Source organism: Lates calcarifer, linkage group LG20, assembly GCF_001640805.2.
Source record: "Lates calcarifer isolate ASB-BC8 linkage group LG20, TLL_Latcal_v3, whole genome shotgun sequence".
Taxonomy (NCBI): Eukaryota; Metazoa; Chordata; class Actinopteri; family Centropomidae; genus Lates; species Lates calcarifer.
Genome location: NC_066852.1, coordinates 13,077,780 through 13,098,717, shown reverse-complemented (window position 1 = coordinate 13,098,717; position 20,938 = coordinate 13,077,780). Strand labels below are relative to the sequence as shown.

The window sequence follows — 20,938 nt, the reverse complement described above, 5'->3', positions numbered from 1 at the left end:
GGTCAGAACTTCACATATGTTCCAGCACAACAGTATCTATGTTAAACTGTTAGGGAGACTTTCATTTCAGCTGGTGTTTGAATGCAGCAAACCTTGTGTGTGATTAAGATCTGTCAGTATCATAATATAAAAAATTAAGTTGAATTACTGAATTAAAAACCCAGGCACAGGTTTCAATCAGATTTATAGAAAAGCTGTAGTCATAACCACATTGTCCAAGTTTTGTATCTACAGGTAGAAGGGAATTACTCATCTGTCACAAATAAATAACACCTTTGAACATCACACACGGTACAGCTTCACTTCCAACGAGTCTTTTCTCAGCTGCATAGAGGTGGAACTGCTGTGTGTGGTAGCACACTGCTTCTCAAGTTGATTCACCTGTTGACACAAATATTAGTCTCATGGTAGCATTTATCCATTCAAAAGCATTATGCAGCTATATAAGTTTCACAGGGCAGAGATTATTAAAATTAAATGCACAGCCAGTTGTAATAATGGGATGGCTATGGTTCTATCTGATGTGCAATATAACTATGGAACATGCTACAGACCCAGGCTTTTCAGATATAGACACCTCAATTTTGAAGGATTTTACACAAAACAATCTCAAAACAATATATTAAATGACCTTGCATGCATGCAAACATTATACATTGCTATAGAGAGAGATAACATGTACATACCCTCTTGCTGTTTCACCATCTTCCCCTATACAATGGGTGCGTTTTAACCATTTCAACTTGACTCAGAGTAGGTGCACCAGCTGGCATGGCAGGAGGGAATCCACTCCCCTCTCTGCCTCCAGCTGGCACTCAAACAACCCACCCATGCCACACTAATGCAAATAAACCCACTTTGGTACCTTGAAAGCAGACAGTATACAAGATGAACAGGCTTACCTGTGCTTGGTGCACACATCTCTATGGAGGAGGTCAAAGCAAAAGACAATAGCAACTCACTTGGAGTAAGCAGTCAAAGTAATAGTTTGGTTTAAGGGGCAATTGCAGTAGGTTCTGTTCATCTTTTGATTATATGAAACCAAACCTTAACACCCTGAGATGCTTACAGTGAGGGACGGCTGAGAATGTGTCAGTCATATCAGTCACAGGGTCATCTTGAAAACCAGTGTATTTCATGGCTTGTTGCTTACGGTGTATTCATTTCATTCATGTAATCATAGATTAGAACCAACAACATGAGGCATAACTATGAGGGTTGCTTGAGAAATTTCAAAAGTGTGAGGAATGTTCTAGGTTTCAGGCCTGGCGCATAATTTATAATTGCAGTGTTTTTGGGTTGAGTTTCCTGGAAGTCTCCACTACCAACCAAGACAACATACCATATGAAAGGGCATTCAAGCTGTTGAGTTGGTGACAAAAAACACTGGAACAAGTCAAGAGTAACCACAAACTTTTGCGTCTGTCTTGGTTCTAATGCCCTTACATAATTACAGTTTCTGAAATCTTGACCATAAGTACTTAATTCAAAAATACACCATAATACCTCATATTTCAAGATAGACTATCAAATGTGCTTGGAAATAAGGCAGCTTATTCTGTCGGGAGGAATAGAAAAGATGTCATAATGTGCTAGTATGATAAATTGGCCCTGTCAGGCAGGAAATACCCATCAGAATAAACTACCAGTCACAGAAATGTGCTTTGAATAAAATCAGGCCTCGTCTCAAAACAGACAACCAACCACATAAATTAGTGTAAAAATAATGAATCTAATTTTATCAGTACCTCTTTCCACTTGACAGAATGAGCTACAGTATTTTTAAGCACATTTATAACACTGCTAGTCCTTCTTTGATAGAAATTCCCCACCTGACTGCTTCACTTTAAACCACCTCTATTCCACTGGTAGCTCATCCAGAGAGAGCAGCACAAACTGGCAGAACACGGTGCACAGCAGTTTCTCAGCTGTGACTGTTACATAGTTATTTCTTGCTTTTAATTTAATATTGTTTACTTTTGCTGCAGACATGTGAGGTAATCGAATTAGCACACAGCTAATTAGATTACCTCAGAAAAATCACTCAACCAAAACTACTATTTTGAGGCGTTCATACAAAAATCTGTTGGAAATGGGAAAAGTAATGTAACGGGTCTGAGTCATGAGGAGAAAAAAGTGTTTGTCTGATATGAGAGAGCAGCACTGGGGCGGTCTTGTCAGAACTAAATATTAAATGACAGAGCGAGCTCTCAGGCCTCCACAGCAGGGGAGTTTGGGAAAGGATGATGCCTGGTAAAATGAGAGTCATGGTGGATTGCAGTCTGTGGGGAATAGATGGTTCTTGAGTGTGGACTGTGAAGCTGCCCCCTTTTTCTGCTTTGTTTTGAATATGAGGAACGTCATTGCACACCCCACGAGCAGAGGGTTACTTAATAGTAAGCAAGTCAACCGGGGAGATACTGTGTGGTAAGGCCACTGAATCCTTTGAGTCTGAGAGAGTAATTACTGCAAGCAATTGAAGAGAAAATAAGGCAGGTTTTTATCACCACGCCTTTTCAGTCCCATTTGCGTTGTTGCTGATTAGCACTGGACAACATCAAGGTAGAATTTTAACAGCCAGATAAAAGGTGCACTGCAGTCATGTAATTTAGATTAAATGAGGATCAGATCAGAAACTAATGTGTAATTTTAAAGTAGATTATCAGGAAAACAACAATCCAACTCAAACTGCTCAGCCTGAGATATGTGGTGGGTTTAGTTCTGTGTGAGTTTAGGGCCTTAATTTGTCTTTCATCTTTATATCCGCAATAGAAAAAAATCATGTTTTTAACTGGTGTATGACCCAGTTTCACTGCAGAGTAAGTTAGAACAGTGTAATGGACATATAAGGTGAGAAAAGTCGCCAGTATGCATAAGCTATAATAACAGTGGGTTGTCTAGAGTTCTCGTCACAATCCAGAGAAAAAGGTTGATGAAAGCAAAAGAGACCATTGACAGACACCTGGGTGGTAGCTAATAATAGATCACTGGTTACTGATTAGAGATGTTTTCACACTGTGCTGTGTGTAAAATAGGACTAATAACATCATAACGAGCTGTGTTTGGTGTCAGATTTTGTCTCAGTGAAAACAATTCAATAAAATGTGTGAGCTGATCACTGAGAAATCTCATGGGTCAGCATGAACGGACATTTAACGTGGAAGAGCGACTGTTGCGTCCACTTAGGCTTGCCTTTGATATTGTGTAATCATGCTCTAGTTGGCATATTATGAACGGGTATAAGCCTTTTATACCAACACGATTAAAAGATGTTCATGTTCAACATTTTCATGGCTCTCCCCCAAGGCCTGCTGTATCGGCTAAAAATAGAAGTTGGAAGGAAAAGTTTGATTTTGAATTTTTTTGTTCAGGAGTGAAACACATGATTCCACTGCTGTGAGGCAATTAGCGATGAAAGAAACTATTTTGCTCTTTCTAAAAGGTGACAACAACAGATTCAGTATTTTGGATATTTAATAAAGCTGTCATAAAGCTAATCTTTAAGCAGCATTAATATGTTATTGACTTTATTTTTTTTCGACTGTTTATTTGCATTTTTTTTGTCAGCTTTCCCTATTAAATTTGAAACAGCAACTTCTCTATTTAAAGTGAAGTAAATTCTGGGGTTGAGAATAAACTTACACACTCCTGTCTCACCTGCCACCTGTTATTAAAAAAACAGATGAGGTAGCTGTGACTTGTCCCTTTCATGAACCAACCATTGGCAGCTGTATGCAAAGCAGAGTTACTGAGTTTTGCAGGAGGGGGACCAAACCAAAAGAGGTGGAGCCTCATTAGACAAAGGCTGTTATGGCAGAATTTTTTTATAGCACAGTAACCACAGTCACAGTCATCAAGTTGTGTGCTACAGTAGCCATTTTGATGTTTTAGAATTTCCAGTTTCCTGTTCTTGTTTTGTGTGTCTGTCATTACTTAATGCTACAGCAATGTCAAAGCTCTGTTAGACACTAATCTACAGATTTAAGTAGCAAACAGTGTTGTTTTCCACAAATGAAATCACCTGAAATGTAAAATTGAAGTGTCAAAATAACATGTTGCAAATTAAACTAACAAGATGTAATGTGTTAAGTAGTGAACTCTAGAGGTACTTGTATGTATCTGTCAATCATCTCATCTCAGCCAGAGTACTACAGTTTGCATCCAGGTGTATGACTGTAAGTAATGAATAACCATCAGGCATCAAATCATAGTTAAATGATAATACAGTACACACACGCTTGGCCGTATGTTTAATTTGAATATTTCTATGAACTAAAAAACACCACCCCCCAAAAAATAAATAAATAAAATAAAAAACAAAACAAAACAAACAGAAAACACCAAAAAAGAACATCAGGTGATTTCCTTGAGGATGCTGAGGCGTGTTTGACCACATGAGGTTTTGATCTTGTGACCATAAATTCTCATCATGTCCCTTTCAGAGCCCTTTTTAACAGAATTGAACTCCTCCTCCTCCCTCTTCCCTCCATTTCAAATTAAAGGGGGGGGGGGGCATTGCATGGCATCTACTCTGTGGCTCTGTGTGTTTAGCTCTGACCTTGACGGGCCAGCCATGTGAGAGAGGAGCGTTTGTGCAGTAACATGTTTGACATCAGCGCGTCGTCGGCCTCCAGTGCTTTGACATCCAGATGAAGTATCTGAGTTTTGTTGTGTTTTTCAGGTTTTCCTTGTATTGCTCTGTGTGTGTGTTTGTGTTACACTGAGGTTTTCAAGTCTTTGCCTCTCTGTCTCAGTAAAACAGTGGTCAGTTAAACCAAGATAAAGAAGATAACAATGACAAACTGTGGACTTTGGAGTATCCCCCTCCCTTTCCTCCTTATCCTTTGAATGTCCTCTAGCTGTCCAACCCATCCAAGTAATCAGCATCCTTCAAAGAAGCACAGCCAAAGCTAAAGCCAAGTCAAACAGAGAGCGTGTCCTAATCAGGGGCATGAAGAGCCAGGCTTATGGAGCCCCCCCACCCCCACTGCGGGGGCCATTACTGGGCCGCCATGGGCTCAAGATTAGAGTCTCTTCCTGTGTTAGCCATTCAAATTCAGCATTAATGTTTGAAAGAGCAGAGAAAATGCCTGCTCTTCGTGGACAGATTAATATTTTATGGAAGAGAAATGTGAAAACATCCCCAGTAATATCTGAGTTGAGCTGGTGTGTCTGTGGTGGTTCTGTGTGTTTTTTAGAGACTTATAACTCTGTCAAAACGTCACATCCTACCAAAACAAGCTGAGCAGGATGAAGTTTAAAGCTGTAATTTCTGACACATTAGCATCTTGTGTATCACTATTACAACTGCACTTTTCCTGGTTTACATTTTAACTCTATAAAGAAATCATGAACGACAGAAATTGGTCTTTTCCCCTTATCTACTAGAGTAGCTGAACCTCATACAAGACTATCTTCTGTATCAGCCAAGAGGCAGAGGCAGAGTTGATTTATGATGCTGAGAGACTAGCCTATGTGTGTTTCAGAAATAGGAGCCGCTTGTTTCAGGGACAGTGCACTCACTGACTGCTTGCCTGCCTGTCAGTCTGCACAGTAAATAGGTCAGTGTTTTATGTGAGCGAAGAATCAGTGATGTCAGGGGGCCTCCGTGAATCTGCCATCTTTAGCCGCCTTTGACCATTCAGCAGCCAGCAGTCAGGTGATTAGCCAAACAGCCGCACAGCAGTGAGGACCAGAGCAAGAGATTTGTAATATAGGAAATGATCCGGCTCCTTGTCGCTCCCTTGGTGTATTTTTCAGCTGGTAGCCGTTGCCCGATATAGAAATGACCACAGACTCTGAAGAGCTACATCATTCAGCTGCAATACTCTCGAGTGGCAGTTGTTCACTCAAATTATCATATTTATGAGCATGCGCCATACCTTTACTGCTTCTTTATGTAAGTGTATTCTGTGTTGCATGGTCCCAAAGAGGACATGAGAAAGGAGGACAATATGAAACATCCAAGAAACCTCACCAGGTTCGATAAAGTTTCTCACATCAAGAAAATATCAATTTTATATTTAAAGGGCTCCAAAACCTCCTTTCACCTCATCATTATTTGATGTTGCAGCCATTGATTTTTTTCCTCCGCTGTATTTGCCGACCAGATAGTGACCTGATTGATTAGATCCCGGTCACTGTTGTCAGGTCTTGACTGTGCCATGTGCTCATGTTAGCGAATACGCTTCTGTGCATGACTGTGAAAGCTGTATGACAAACTGTAGCTGGCAACAGTGGTGTTCACAAGATTATGTTAATGGTTTAACAGAGGCACCAGACACAGCTGCATTAGTCTCAACGGGACACAACCACTTGTATGTGTCTTTGTAATGAACTCTAGACAAGGTGGATACATGCAGGGGATTATGCACACCAGTGCGTGAGATTTGATGCAGTTGAAAAGCTGAGACAGTAACAGTTAATTGTCTTTCTCTTAGTGTATAAACTGCTATGATTTCTGGAGATTTGTATATATTCTTCTATATGAGATCACATTGTTTTTCAGATATGATATGCCGTGAGCTACCTTGTATCAACTAATAACAATTTTACTTCTCTCTACTTTCTTTTGTTGCTCATGTAGCCTCGATCCATAACAGCCATTTTAAATGAACTCTTAAAAAGCATTTTGAAGCCATTGTTTGCCAACATGATGAAAAAGGAAAGCTCAACTCTTGCTTAAATACTTGATTGTATACAGAGTTTCCTCACTTAGCCCTGACAGTGCAGTATTAAGCTAAATTATCCCTATAACCCCTTTAACTAAAAAGCTTCCCTCAAGTTCCCACCACCTCTCCCTTGTTACCTCCATGGTTTCCTGTTGCCCCCCCCCACCCAGTGTTACGACAGCCATGTTGTCAGCAACTCCCCTGCAGCTTTAGCATGTCAACATTGTGACATTCCTTAGTAAACTGCCGACTTCTACCGGGTTTCGTTGTCACTGACACGCCTATAGCCCTCAACCTAAGAGAACCTGTTTGCCGCAGTTGTCTGGACTCTCACCTGGAACTCACCCAGCACGCTAGCAACTGCCAGCAGGCTCAGCCCCCACCACCAGTTTATCCAATAACATCCTGGAAATACACCAGGAAAACAAATCTTAAAAAATGTATCAGTGCATTAAGACCATAAAGAGTTTCTCTGTAGCTGTGTGGTTATGCAAAAATAGTTGCATGTCCTCCGGCTCAGATGGATCAACATGTAACTTTTGTTAGTATAGTTAACCAGTCTGTCATGAGTGAGTCTTTTCATAAATATCTTTTGGGGAAGGATTAAATCAGTGGTTTCTCATGGGTACAGCTGATGTAATCTTAATCCAAAAAGGGTGTTTTGTATATCATTATTTTTATCATGCTACGCACGTCACTGTTGGTGCCATTCTTTGGCTTGTTCAGTCTATAACTTGTATCCACCATTTGCTGCATCTTGACTCAGATAAGACATGAAAATTAATCTACAGCCGGCTCTGGTACTACAAGCCAACACTGTATGGGCTGCTGTCTACCAACTAATTTCCTGTAGTAATCACAGAATTCTTAATGTAGTTGAAAAGACCACCTTGGATTTTCTGTGTTGCTAAGTGATTATGTTGGTGATATTTTAGCTTTGATCAGCATTTTCACATGATGGGAATTATCAGATATGTTTGTCTAGTTTACATCAAAATAACATTTTAAACAGTCTATTTTTATAATATTGGGGAAGGGAAGAAAAAGAGATTAGATGAGTCACTGTTGCACATGTGTAGTTATCCAGTAGGTAATAAGGAAAAGACAAAATCTAAGCTAAATTGCTTGTGTATATAGACTTTTATCATTATAAGTACTGGCTCTGGTTGTCTTGTTCAAACAGGTTCCATAGGACATTACCCATTACTGACAAGTATGTTTTTCCAGATCTGAGGCAGCAGAAGGGAACGCTCACAAGTCTTGTGTAATAATGCTGTTGCTGTAGACATATCTGATTAAATCATGGCTTCTTATCATGTTACATCTTTCTGCTAATCTAATTCCTTCATTGAAAACCAGTTCTTTTTGGGGAGTTAACAAAGAGCAGGGTGTAACCAACCAGATTTTTTTTTGTCTTGTGCAGGCGATGGTTATGTAAAATTGTAAAGGCCACTGTGAAGGCACATGTGTAATTTGTCAGAGGCAGTGCACGCTGTGTGCAAGAGCCAAGGAAGGCTCTTTGTTTGCTAATGTAGGTCTACACTACGGGGGTGGCCTGCCCTGGATGGCCCGCTTTCTGGGACGGTTGCACTGCACATCACATGATGGGCTTGGCCTCAGGGCGAGGCAGTGGAAGGAGCCTAAGATGGTAGTGGGACGGGGGGGAGATGGAAGATGAGAGGATGAGTGATAGGAACGTTTACTCTTGCCAGTTTCTTTTAGAATCAGCTCCTGGTTAAGGTTCAGTTTTCACAGCTGAACAGACCCGCTGGACATCGGACTCCACCTCTGTTCCAAAAAGCCTCCATTCAAATAGCAAGGGGAAAAGACAGTTCATATATAGATTGTTTTGTTGCGTTTTCTTCTAAAATCTGTTCGAAGTGTCAGTTGTGTTAGCAGAGAACTGTGAGACCTGCAGCCACTGTTGCTGTAACAGGATTCCTCGTGTTACGATGCTAAAATAGACGAAAAGCTCTGAAAACACAGAACTTTGAAACTGTGACTGGGAGTCTTCTGTAAGTGTTAGATCTGTCTGAACGCAGCTATCAAGTTTTGATATACGGCTTTGGCACATTCATCTTACTCCAGTTCTGCTGCCTCAGAAACCAGCCACAGAGAAAAGACTTTCACCTCATTCTCTGCCCACCTCTCTCAGTATTCTGCGGCCAAAACTAATTGATGTCACACTTTAATCAAATAGCAGACTTTTATTGAATCAAAAACAAACAAACAAAACAAAACAAAATTCACCAGTTCCAGCTTTTCAATTATGATTATAGTTTCCTTTCTCTCTATTATATCTGTAGATTTAATATCTTAGGGTTTTGGACTGTTGGTCAGGGAGAACAAGCAACCTGAAAACATTTCTGTGAGGCTTAGGAGATTCTAATGGTCGGATTCACATTATTTTCTAACCTTTATTTTAGTTAGAATATGGATTTTGCATTTTATAATAAAGCAGAAACCAAACAAACATTCATTTCTTAGTTATGTGCCTTGATATTACCAGGACTTGTCAAAATTCAAGGTTGGTATGTCCTCACGTGTCCCTGTTCCCTCTGATCTATAATCAGACTTTTTAAAACTGACCTCCTCCGTCTCCCTCCTTCTCTCCCTCAGGACATTGTGAGTGCCACTAAAGATGTCTGATAGTGTCGATATTGAAGAGAAACCACCAGCCCCCCCCTTGAGAATGAACAGTAGTTCCCGAGACTCTTCATCAGTGAATCACGCCTCTAAACCGCTTCCAATGGCTCCTGAAGAGAAAAACAAGAAGGTCCGTCTGCGCTCCATCTTCCCCGGGGGAGACAAGAGTGAGTATCCATCTCCACGTGATTTTTACACTGTGGTTCATGATTTAAATAGTTTACTTACTTGTAAATATATTAGGAATCAGCCTGTAATCTGTTTTTGTTCGTCTCTTGTAGCAAACAAGAAGAAGGAGAAGGAACGTCCTGAGATATCCCTACCCTCAGACTTTGAACACACCATTCATGTTGGCTTTGATGCTGTAACAGGAGAATTCACAGTGAGTATTTCTTTCACCTGAAAGTCAGGTATAATAAACAGGGACTGATGTGCTTCGGCAGAGACCCAGGCACACATTTCTGAAATCACAATTCCCTGAGGTGACAGAGTCAACTAATGATATATTTTCCTCCACATAAAGTTGGTAATACAAGTGACTTGAATGGCGACCACTCTATCTCCCCTATCAGGTGAAACCTGCACTGGAGTCCTTTAGCATTTCTGGGTAAATCAAATTTGAGCTGCAGGTTCAGTTTGCAGTAAATGTTTTATTCTTGCACAACACCATGACACTTGTATTTTCTTTGTTTGATATTCTTTACTTTAAATTTGATTCAGTCTGATTCAGTCAGTCAGTTATTCACAAGATCTGGAAGTGTTTTGAAATGTTCTTGTTTTTATGCTTTATAGCAACCCCAACCATCAGGTGCTCTAACCAGATTTACTGTAGCATATCAGGAAGAAATAAAACTATATGACACAATGTAGTGAGCTTCCATGCTAAATTTCTAAAACTTTCAAATTTAAATGTCTTAAAGCTGAGGCCCTTGTGATGGTGATGGTTCACTGTATTGTGTTATGTACAGTCTATTGAAAGATGTGGTGTACTTTAAATTTTGCTCTTATTCTATACTGTAGGGGAGGTTGTTGCATCAAATTGTTTTATATTGTACAAGTGTTCATTGTCTTGTTTTCCACACATTGTCTGTGGTAATCAGTAACCCTTAAGGAGATCATCTGTAACGAGAAAAGCATTAACATCCCGCCATAAACAATGAAAACACATAAACAGATATTCACGCGCTGTACTGTGAATTTAATTTGGTCATTAAAATAAACGTAATGATGAGGAAAAACATAAATCCGAAATAGCTTGACAACAGCAGGACTAATCTGTAACAAAAAGTCTTGTCTTCTTCATTTATGCCGACAAACAGGAATATTTTTTATTTCAAATAAAATATCAGGCAAGTACTTTAAGACTTATCATCATCCTCCTATAAAACCACCTTTACACTCAGGAATTTGTATTCTAATCTATTTGACTTTCAAATGTACAGCACTTGATCCGTGACATCAGCGACAAATAGTTCTTTGTTCATTTGATAAGCTGTACGCCTGTGACACATAGTACCCTATTAAACCAGACCACTCTAATGTCACCTCTCCATGGTTCTCTTTCCTCCAGACAAAATGTGCATATTGTAGCCTAAAATGTTACATTTCACTTTTAACATTCGATCTATGCGTGTTTGCGTAGGGTATCCCGGAGCAGTGGGCGCGGCTCCTACAGACCTCAAACATCACCAAGCTGGAGCAGAAGAAGAACCCACAGGCCGTGCTGGACGTCTTAAAGTTCTACGACTCCAAAGAGACCGTGAACAACCAGAAATACATGAGCTTCACCTCTGGAGGTAAGCAACACCAAAAATACTGATGATACCATAAAAATAAAGTTTAGCAATTTAAAAAAAGGGCAAAAGCATTTTATATGATTTTTTTTATGAAGTCTTATGTTAATGATTTTCAGCATGCTGTCGCTATAAATTTTTTTTTTTTTTTTTTTTTTGTTACAGACAAGTCGGCGCATGGGTACATAGCAGCAAACACTCTGGTGAGTTGCTTTATATCTAAATTTATTTTGGTTAGTGTTATTTTTTTAGGCCTAAATAATATATGTCATGATTTTTAAGAATGTTTGTTGATTTAAAAAAAAAACTCTATAAAATGATACTGTGACCAGTTAATAGTACCTAACTACTATTTAATGCTCAAATTTCAAAGACTTGTGATGTTGTTAATTAAGCGTGTCCCTTTTTGTTAGAGGTAGCTCCTCTGTCTGTTTTATGAGGGATTTTACTGCTGCACTGCATATCTCCTCCTCTCTAGACTGTCTGGTTATTACAGTAGGAACTTACAATTACAACTACAAATCAACCCAGTCTCTGATTCTTAGCTATGCGCCATTTCTGTCAGTGCTTTGGAAAATCTCTCAACACTAAGTAATATATGGAGAGAAGTTTATTTCTTTATGATTTATGTGACAGTGTAATAATTTAACAGGTAAGTTGCAATGTCATGTGGCTTTATTTCATCGTGTTGAACCTCAAAGCAATTATACCATTGTGACTACACCACAGTAAATCTCTCTCACTTTGCTTTCACTAACTCTTGTCTGGGAATTTCTGGGGTAGACTGTGTTACTCTCAAGCACATTCATTTCACACAGACTTCTCCCTCTAATGGGCAAAAATGTTTGTGTTCCCCTCTGGAGGGCTCGCTACTCCCGACTATGCAGCACAATGCCCTGAATTTTGCATCCACGCCAGTCATTTTTGCAGCTCGTGCACAGAGGAAAAAAATTAATAAATTGGTGACTGCTGTGAGAGCCACCACTGCTCATTGTTTATTTTTCCAATCGACTTAACCAGATTTTGAAATACCCATAGACAGGCCTTCACTGGAGGCTCAACTGCATCTAGAAGGACTCCCGCTGTGCTGACCTCATTCCTGGCTTTGACCAGAGTAATCTATGCCTTGAATGCCTCGGCCTGTGCACGCTCATCTGGGTGAAGAAGTGGAATCCAAGTGTGTTCGCTGGGATTCGCTGCCCCCCAGGCAAACCACACAGGGATCACTTTGCATGGGGGCCGTTGCTTGAAAGAGCCCTTCACCAGTGAGGTGCAAGCGGGTGTGGTAGCAAGTCTAAAAGGTTGTGCGAGTCCAGTGAGGGTATTTGAGAGCGTCTCCGCCTTGGATTGTCACAGTGGTCCTTGGCTGCAGAGGTGACTCAGCTATTGGCTACGATGCCACAGATTTTATCCTAAGATTGGGCCTCACTGTCTCAGACAAGCAGAACTGCAGGGGAGGTGCCAATAAGCAGTCTATACAGGCAAACTGTCTCTTTTTAGAGAGAAACAGTAACCCACCCTGAGCTACCTGGTGCTCTCTGTCAGATTATCATGAGCACCAGCTTCTTCTAACCTGCAACACAGGTAAATATTTGAGATCTGGTGTGTTATTTTCTGTAAGCAACTTACATTCACTTCTGTACCCATCACCTGCTACAGTCTACACTGCTGCTATATTCTCGTCATCAAGGTTTTAATCCATTTTCCCACAATGCATTAGTACAATGGAAAAAAGACCACTATTCACTGGCCATATTGTGAGGTCTCTCATTTTTATTTAACCTCTGTGGGCGTCCGTTTGAGCCAGTTATTTGTTTTAGGTCGACCAAGTGCCTCACCTTGACCTTAGCTCAGCATGCACTTGTAACTGCAAATATTGGCAGCAGAGACACTGTGTTGCATCCTAATCCAACTGACTAAAAAGTCACAATTGAATTTTAGATTCAAGGACAGCAGTAAGAAAATTGAAACTTTAGCTCCTGTGCCTGATGTGTTCTCGGTGTCTGCCTCTACCAGACAATTGACAATACCCCTGTTTTTTTTGTTTTGTTGTTGACTTTGATTTTATCATAAACAAAAATTATGATCAAACTAGTGAAAAAAGACATTGACAGTGTTTTAGGGTCTTTATTGCTGCTTTAAGTGATTGGTGACTTGGTCACGGTTTTTCTGTCCTGGTGCGACATGTTTCACCTTTTAATCCATCAGTAAAGTCACATGTTTGATCTCTTCATATTAGTTCTGCTACCAAATAGGAGGCCCTGGATATTTAACTTAAGTGTTTGTCAGACCACAGCACTCATCCGTCAACCAACAAAGACAGCTCCAGCACGGTTCATGTAACTGGGTTCACAGCATTGACAGTTTGTTTATCAGACTGTGAGCTTCACCTCACATTGCACTTGGCATTTCATCTCAGGTTTGTTGTTGAAATTACTGCTCAGCTTCACAAAAAACCTTAGAATCCAGCATGGTTGGTGCAACTTATTTCATGTGTGCCTTAGAGGAACATACTATTACTAACATTAAATGTTTCTACAACAATGTAATAATGTTTTTGGAACATTATTACAAGTCAGTATTGATGTTTAGGTCAGGTTTGAAAGCTGCATGGCTCTAGCATCATTAGTCCTTGGACAGTCCAATCAGTGTTTTTCAGTCTTTAAGGTACTGAAACTCTATCAGATGTATTTTCTCCATCCTCAAAGTAAAAAGCATTCAAATGGGTTGAAGTCAAAACAATTGTAAGGACACATTTAAGCTACAAACCAAAAGTTGTTATACAAGCTCTTATGTTCATGTGTTCGTATTTGTCATCATTGTGACTTTGAATGCAAACTATTGGAAAGGAAATAGCATTAATCCATTTAGATCAATGAAAGTAGCCACTTCATTTTCATCAGAGTGCTATAAAGCCTGTGTTAGACTGTTAGACTGTTCCCTTTTATCAACAGTGAGACCATTTTCCTGTCTGAGTAACAGTTAAAGTATTTTAAAAAACTATTAACTATACAAACACAGCCAACTTTCCTCATGTTGAATCCTGAATAAATAATAAGTAGTAAATAGTCAAAGTGAATACCTCAAGATTAGTTTCAAATAATATAGTATAATGACACAACATTGAAAACTGAAAGTTAGTGAAGTAAGTGTGGGTCAAAAAGTACTTCACAAAGCAACACAAACAAGTACAGTACAAAAGAGAGCTAATGCTAAATTTTAACACATCATGTCTGTATGTGGGTGTGTTTATTGTATGAGTATGCTATGACAGTAATAATAACTAATTACTCTAATAACTAATGGATTGCATGTGACAAGGAAATCAGATATCGGGTACAGACATGAGATTGTCCCTACTGTTGCGTCCAAATAAAAGGTGAATAACGTAACATTTTATAGAAGAAATTGTAAAATACTATGTTCTAGGCTTGTGCGAGGATAGTCCTCAGGTGGCATCATTTCTCTCTCATGTCCTCATGCTGTATGTTAGGAGGACAGTTTGTGGACTTTATCTCCATCCCTCAGTAGCGGACCCCTGCCCTCCCCCCTACCCCCCACACCCCTTCCTCCCCCCCTTACTGCGTCCACTTACTCTTAAACATTGTGTGGGTTTGTTTTGAGTAAATCCTCCAATTTTCAACCTTCACATTCAGAACCGACTGCTGTCATCTGGGCCTCCTGTCAGCCTTAGAACCTGCAGCGCATTATTTGACAAGGTAACTCCTCCATATTACTTTCCACATGATGTATCTCTGCATTGGCTTTCAAGCTAAATTCCACTATCTGATCTCCTAATTTTGATTACGCCGACTGGCTAATTCAAAATGCATACAAATATTTGACACTAGAGGCATCATCACTCTCTGTATTGAAATTTCATGGGGGGTATGATTGGATCTACTGGTTTCTGATCCTATAAATGTATCTATTATCTTTCTCAAGAGCACCTCTTATCTTATTTTTGAATGGACCATGTCTGAAATGGTGGGGCAGGGGCGCATGCCACAGAGGGTTGTGATGACTGTTAAACTGCATGTATGAGCTCATATCCCTAACAATTTGATCCACATTGCCAATAATGTGCCTGTAACTTCATCACCATTGTAGACATTACCGCATGGCTCTGTTTAAGAAAAAAAACCAAAAACACATGGCACTGCTTACAGTTAGCCAGACACTCATTTCTGCACTGCAGTCTTGGCCCAGCCCTCACTTGGAGCAGGTCAGAGGCCCAGTATGTCTGAATGAAGGACTGGGACTTTCCTTCAGCCAGACCCTTTCCCTTTAATCACTAGAGCTAAGCTGCACTGATTCATTTATGCATGACGAAACTGGAAATGGATGAAATGTTTCCATTCCATAAGAGGAAAGACGATCCAAGGCTAGCAGAGTTTTGGATGGGGGGAAATAAAGGCTGAGCATTAGGCATAATAAATATGTCTGAGGCATATTAATCATGCTTGTTAAAAGGTATCTTCCATAACAAAAGGGTGTCTTCAGTTCATCACCATATTGCACATTACTGCAATGTTGTGGCATGTTTTCTTCTATGGCACAGTTAAGTATAGAGCAGTTTGTTCCCACTGAAAAATTCATTCTCATCATTGGTTCATGGCCCACCTGACCCGATCCCTCAACTTAAAAACCCTCAACAGAGAAACTGCACCAAATGGCACCCCACCTTTTTAACACTTATCTCTTTAGCTCTCACTTGACTCATAATGCTTTCCTCCACTATTAACAGAATGTAACCTGATTCAATTCATTTCTCTCTCTCTTTTTTTTGGCACAAAATGTCAGCTGTTCTGTTCCAGTGTAGACAAATGAACTGTATTTTGTTTATGTTGACCACACGTGCTCCTTTTTCTGGCCACTTTTGACTTAAATGTTTATGAATATGGTGCATTTGTCATCTACAACAATCTGAATCTGTTATACTGTATGATGTATGACATGATTTAAACATTAATTCACCATTTCTAGAGCTTGTATGACAGACAAAGTCCTGTTTAACCCCAACTGGTCACAACACAAACTCTGCCCATGGCTGGTTTGGGGTTTGCAGGCGCTTTAATGTGATAACAACAGAGAAAATAATCATTTTGCTTAGTTTTACGAAAAGTTAGAGGAGCTGCATCTTCTCTTTTCATTCCATGCTGTTACATGTCACATGCGCCCCGACTTACTTAAAACTCTGCTCTCCAGGGTGCCAAAACATCATCGTCAGAGCCCCCAATCGCTCCACCCGTGTCAGAGGAGGAGGATGAGGAGGAAGAGGAAGAGGAGGAGGAGGAGGAAGATGAGGACGACGACGATGAACTGCCCCCGGTCATTGCGCCGCGGCCCGAGCACACCAAATCTGTGAGTTTTTAATACGGCACAATTGGTGAGATCAGCCCGCTCCGAAATACATCCCCTGACTCTTCTCTCCTCTCGCAGATCTACACGCGCTCTGTCATGGACCCACCAAAGCCTCCCACCCCTGTGAAAGAAGTGTTGACTCCGCCGGAGTCGCAGGTCCAGCCGGAGAACACGTCCAACACAATGTATCGCCACACTGACCGCCAGAGGAAGAAGTCCAAAATGACAGATGAGGAGATACTGGAGAGACTCAGTATGTGTCTTTAGAGCCACATATGTTTTTATGTTTTATGTATCTCAGGGGAACTTTGAAAGTCCAAATAAAATTTTATTTATTAATTTAGTCATAAAGTTATATTTTCAGTACATTTTATCTTCATAGGTGATTCCATAAGTATGATTTCAAAGCCTTCTCCAAACACTAAGGAACAACTTTTGTGGAGAAATCCTAAATTGCTTGATTTAAAAAAAAAAATCCCCTAAAAACAAGCAAATTAAGTAAGTCTAAAAATGATCACACTCATCTAAAAATCATAGAATGGATACTCCTCCCAAAGTTAAAATCCATACATGCCCAAAAACAGTACTGAGGACATGACCTCAGTATCCCTGATGTGTATCTGTTTGCGCCTGTTGATCTGTGGTTGTGTGTGTGGCTGTATCGAATAATCCACTGAGTGGTAATTCAGAAGACACGCTGGATATTTTGTTTCCAGTGGCCGTTTTCCATATATTACTTCCAGCACACCAAGTCTGTGAATTATGCAAAGAAGTACTTATACTTATGCCAAAACCAGCATGCACGTGAAGCAGAAATGCATATACTTAGAGTAAGTGCACCACAAGGCAGGGTACATCTGAAACAGGAAGGTAGAAGAGGTTCCGCAGTGATGTTTTCTGTGTATTTGTGTGTCTGTGTGAAGGCTGTCATGACGGTGTGCGCCCACACAAGCTCAAACGTGATATATCTATCTTCTCTCTGACTCAGGGAGTATTGTGAGTGTGGGGGATCCCAAAAAGAAGTACACGCGCTTCGAGAAAATAGGACAAGGGTAAGTTCACCCACGATCGTCAACCGGTTGTCACAGTTATTGAAACGGAGCGATTTCGGGAGCAGTCAGTCTCGCCAGGAGAGCGAGCTGTAGCTATAGCTGACCACTTCAGAGAGGCAGAGGGAGGGTCAGGTTGAATGACTGGGAGAAAAATAAGTAGAGAGGAAATGAGAACTGTATCCTCAAATGGCCAAGGGCCAGATTAGCTCAGCCATCTCACTCTCCCCCTCCCTCCCTCGCTTCTGTCACTCTCCCTGCTCACTACACATCTGCACTGATAAAAACTGTGTGGTCCTTATCTGTTTTAACATGCTCAGTATTTCCACATTTGATCAGGAAGCTCCTGTATTAAACAGAGGATCTGTCTATTTACTCTCCACCGTGTTATCAGACTTTAACTTATTAGTACCAGGAACTGTGCTTCATTATTCATAGCATGGGAAAGTAGACAGGTGCAGCTGACAGCAAGAGAGAGAGGGAGAGAAAGAGGAAAGACAAGAGGCCTAAATGAAGGTTTTTAGTATCATGAGTTACACTTCTAAATTAGGTCATAGTTACTGCATGCCATTCCTTTGACCAACTATTGGAAGCCATAAATTCCTTGTGGATCCAGTATGTGTGCTCATCACGGCTAAGGTAATTCAATATAAGTTAAGTTTCCATGGTGTCATGAGCACATACAGTTTATTAATGAATAACCACAAAAAAAAGATGTAAAGCTCTTGAAGCCTCTGGCATCAAGTGTAGACAGTTTTACCCTGCGGTGCCACTGTGGTAATTTTATTATTTCATGACATCATTACCACTTAATTTTAGCGAGGGGTATGTTAATATCAAAGGACTAAAGCCGTTTCCACTTAATCTAAGTATGTCCTCTTCTATCCCAGCAGAGTTCAGTCTCTCCTCTTAAGTTAAATCAAGTTCTAATAGGCCAGCACATCTGCAGTCTGAATATTAACTAGTAGGTCTGATGCATGAACAGTATTGTTCTTTCTCTGTATTAATCTGCAATTAATATAGAAATATAAGAGGATCACACTATGACTTTCTAAGCCCATCTGAGAAACAGAGAAAGTCTCTTGAAACTTTTTAATTAAATGACTGTTTTCATTTTGAATTGAGTACACTGATGTATTACTGACGTGATTTTGTTCATGCATTTTTACAGAGCGTCTGGCACTGTGTACACTGCCATCGACATAGCAACCGGCCAAGAGGTAAAACATTCTCACACATATTTCTTTTTCCTCACTAAGCCGTCGGGCTTATGCTTGTTCTGAACTGCAAATCCCCCTTGTCTGTTTTCTCAGGTGGCCATTAAGCAGATGAACCTGCAGCAGCAGCCCAAGAAAGAGCTGATCATCAATGAGATCTTGGTGATGAGGGAAAACAAGAACTCCAATATAGTGAACTACTTGGACAGGTCAGTTTTCACGAGGAAAAAAAAACATGCATAGATTTATTTGCTGCCATTGTATAAACCTGCACATATTTACATGATGTGGGATATACAAGGCCCACATAAGGACTTTCATTCAAACTCAAACAGGTACATGGCACCATTGTTATAGTTTCTCTAGCAAATGTAAAATACTTTTTGCATTTTTTTGTTTTGGAAGATGTTTTGAGGTTCCAACTCAGCCCACACAGCTGTATGAATGTATCTGACGTTAACTTGCCGACAGCAACTGATCTGTAGTCAGAAGCTAAACAAGGTCAGTGCATGTTGTTACCATGATGACATTGAAGGATCCTCTGTGCCTTCTCTCCAGGTCCCATTCTTCTTCCTCGTCTCCTACTTCTTTCTTTTCCGTTTTAATGGTAGTCAGGATTCATCTTAAGGTCCATTACTGCCACCTACTGTTGTAAAACTTAAGTAAACATTAAACTGCACAACCGTCCAGTTTCTATCAAATTTTTAGCACTTGGTCCACTCAGCTCTTATTTCAGTACAACTGTCCCGCTACCTTCTTACATCTAGCCGTAATGTGCTTGAGTACCTTCTACTCTATGTGTCATAATTAACTCTGCATCATGAAACGCACAGTACATCTCAAACTGTAAAGACGTGTATGTGTCGTCTTCTTGGGAATTTGTGTTCTTATTGTGTCAACTTCCGAAAAAGATTCTCAGTTTGCATTACTAATCATTCCCTGTGTTTTTCTTCATTTCTCTCCTCTGTTTAGTTACTTGGTGGGAGATGAACTATGGGTGGTGATGGAGTATTTGGCCGGTGGCTCATTGACAGATGTAGTGACTGAGACCTGCATGGACGAGGGCCAGATTGCTGCGGTCTGCAGAGAGGTAAGAAGCCAAGTTTAGACATCAGCAAAACCGCCCACTATTTCTGTAGCTATGATGAGCTGACCCTCAAATTCAGGTGGGCACATACAAAAGCATGTGAACACTTCACCAGCCAAGAGAAAGCACAAATTTGAACTCCTTTGTATGTGTAGGTGTTGATCAGATATATTTATTTGGCTTTTTCCTCCCTCTTCATAGTGTCTTCAAGCTCTGGACTTTCTACACTCCAACCAGGTGATCCACAGAGACATAAAAAGTGACAACATCCTCTTGGGTATGGACGGATCCGTCAAGCTCAGTAAGTCTTCACTTTTTTGACATGAAATCTGAATTGGTTTTAGTCTGGAAGAATTAAAGTAAAAAAAGCACCATTAATGACACAGGTGGTTCAGATTCAGTTCAGGAGACAGGGTATTGTGTTAAATAAAAGACTGCTTGAATGAGATATGGGTTAAAAGAAAGTAAGAATAATGTGTATTTAAATGTTTAACACACCACTGCACCTCTCTCCCTCTGCAGCCGATTTCGGCTTTTGTGCTCAGATCACTCCAGAGCAGAACAAGCGCAGCACGATGGTGGGAACGCCCTACTGGATGGCACCAGAGGTGGTGACTCGGAAGGCTTATGGTCCAAAAGTGGATATCTGGTCTCTGGGAATCATGGCGATAGAGATGGTGGAGGGAGAACCGCCCTACCTGAATGAGAATCCACTCAGGGTAAAACACAAACTGCAGCCACAACACAGGACTCATGACTCTCCTGCTCCCTGGTGGTCATATAGTATGCATAAAGATGAAATATTCAGATTGTTTCAGACGTTTGATAATCGCATTCGTCTTCCCAGGCACTGTACCTGATAGCTACCAATGGGACTCCAGAGCTGCAGAACCCAGAGAGGCTGTCGTCTGTGTTCAGAGACTTCCTCAACCGCTGTCTGGAGATGGATGTGGATCGCAGAGGCTCTGCCAAGGAGCTGCTACAGGTAAAAACCGAGACTCAATCCCAAGCAAGTCATATCTTGTACATCCTCAAGATTTTATCTCCCAACTTTGCCATCTGCTGCTCACATCATGTGCTGCAGATGTTACCAAACATCACTAAAAGCTGC

The 20,938-nt window shown here is 40.5% G+C and overlaps 1 protein-coding gene across 2 annotated transcripts in view; it reads left to right on the top strand.

The window, feature by feature from the left end:
* The window catches only part of LOC108893764 (serine/threonine-protein kinase PAK 3), a 28,026-nt gene that overhangs the window by 4,132 nt on the left and 2,956 nt on the right, over positions 1-20,938 (top strand). The window contains exons 2-15 of one of the 2 annotated variants that reach the window (XM_018692090.2): positions 9,291-9,484; positions 9,599-9,699; positions 10,960-11,113; positions 11,276-11,313; positions 14,767-14,829; positions 16,319-16,474; positions 16,553-16,727; positions 17,463-17,526; positions 18,695-18,743; positions 18,837-18,949; positions 19,713-19,830; positions 20,029-20,128; positions 20,350-20,546; positions 20,675-20,812. In XM_018692090.2, coding sequence (XP_018547606.1) covers positions 9,313-9,484; positions 9,599-9,699; positions 10,960-11,113; positions 11,276-11,313; positions 14,767-14,829; positions 16,319-16,474; positions 16,553-16,727; positions 17,463-17,526; positions 18,695-18,743; positions 18,837-18,949; positions 19,713-19,830; positions 20,029-20,128; positions 20,350-20,546; positions 20,675-20,812 — 1,638 coding nt within the window. In that variant the 5' untranslated portion in view covers positions 9,291-9,312. The remainder of the gene's footprint in view (positions 1-9,290; positions 9,485-9,598; positions 9,700-10,959; positions 11,114-11,275; positions 11,314-14,766; positions 14,830-16,318; positions 16,475-16,552; positions 16,728-17,462; positions 17,527-18,694; positions 18,744-18,836; positions 18,950-19,712; positions 19,831-20,028; positions 20,129-20,349; positions 20,547-20,674; positions 20,813-20,938) is intronic. The other variant, XM_018692091.2, reaches the window with a different exon arrangement.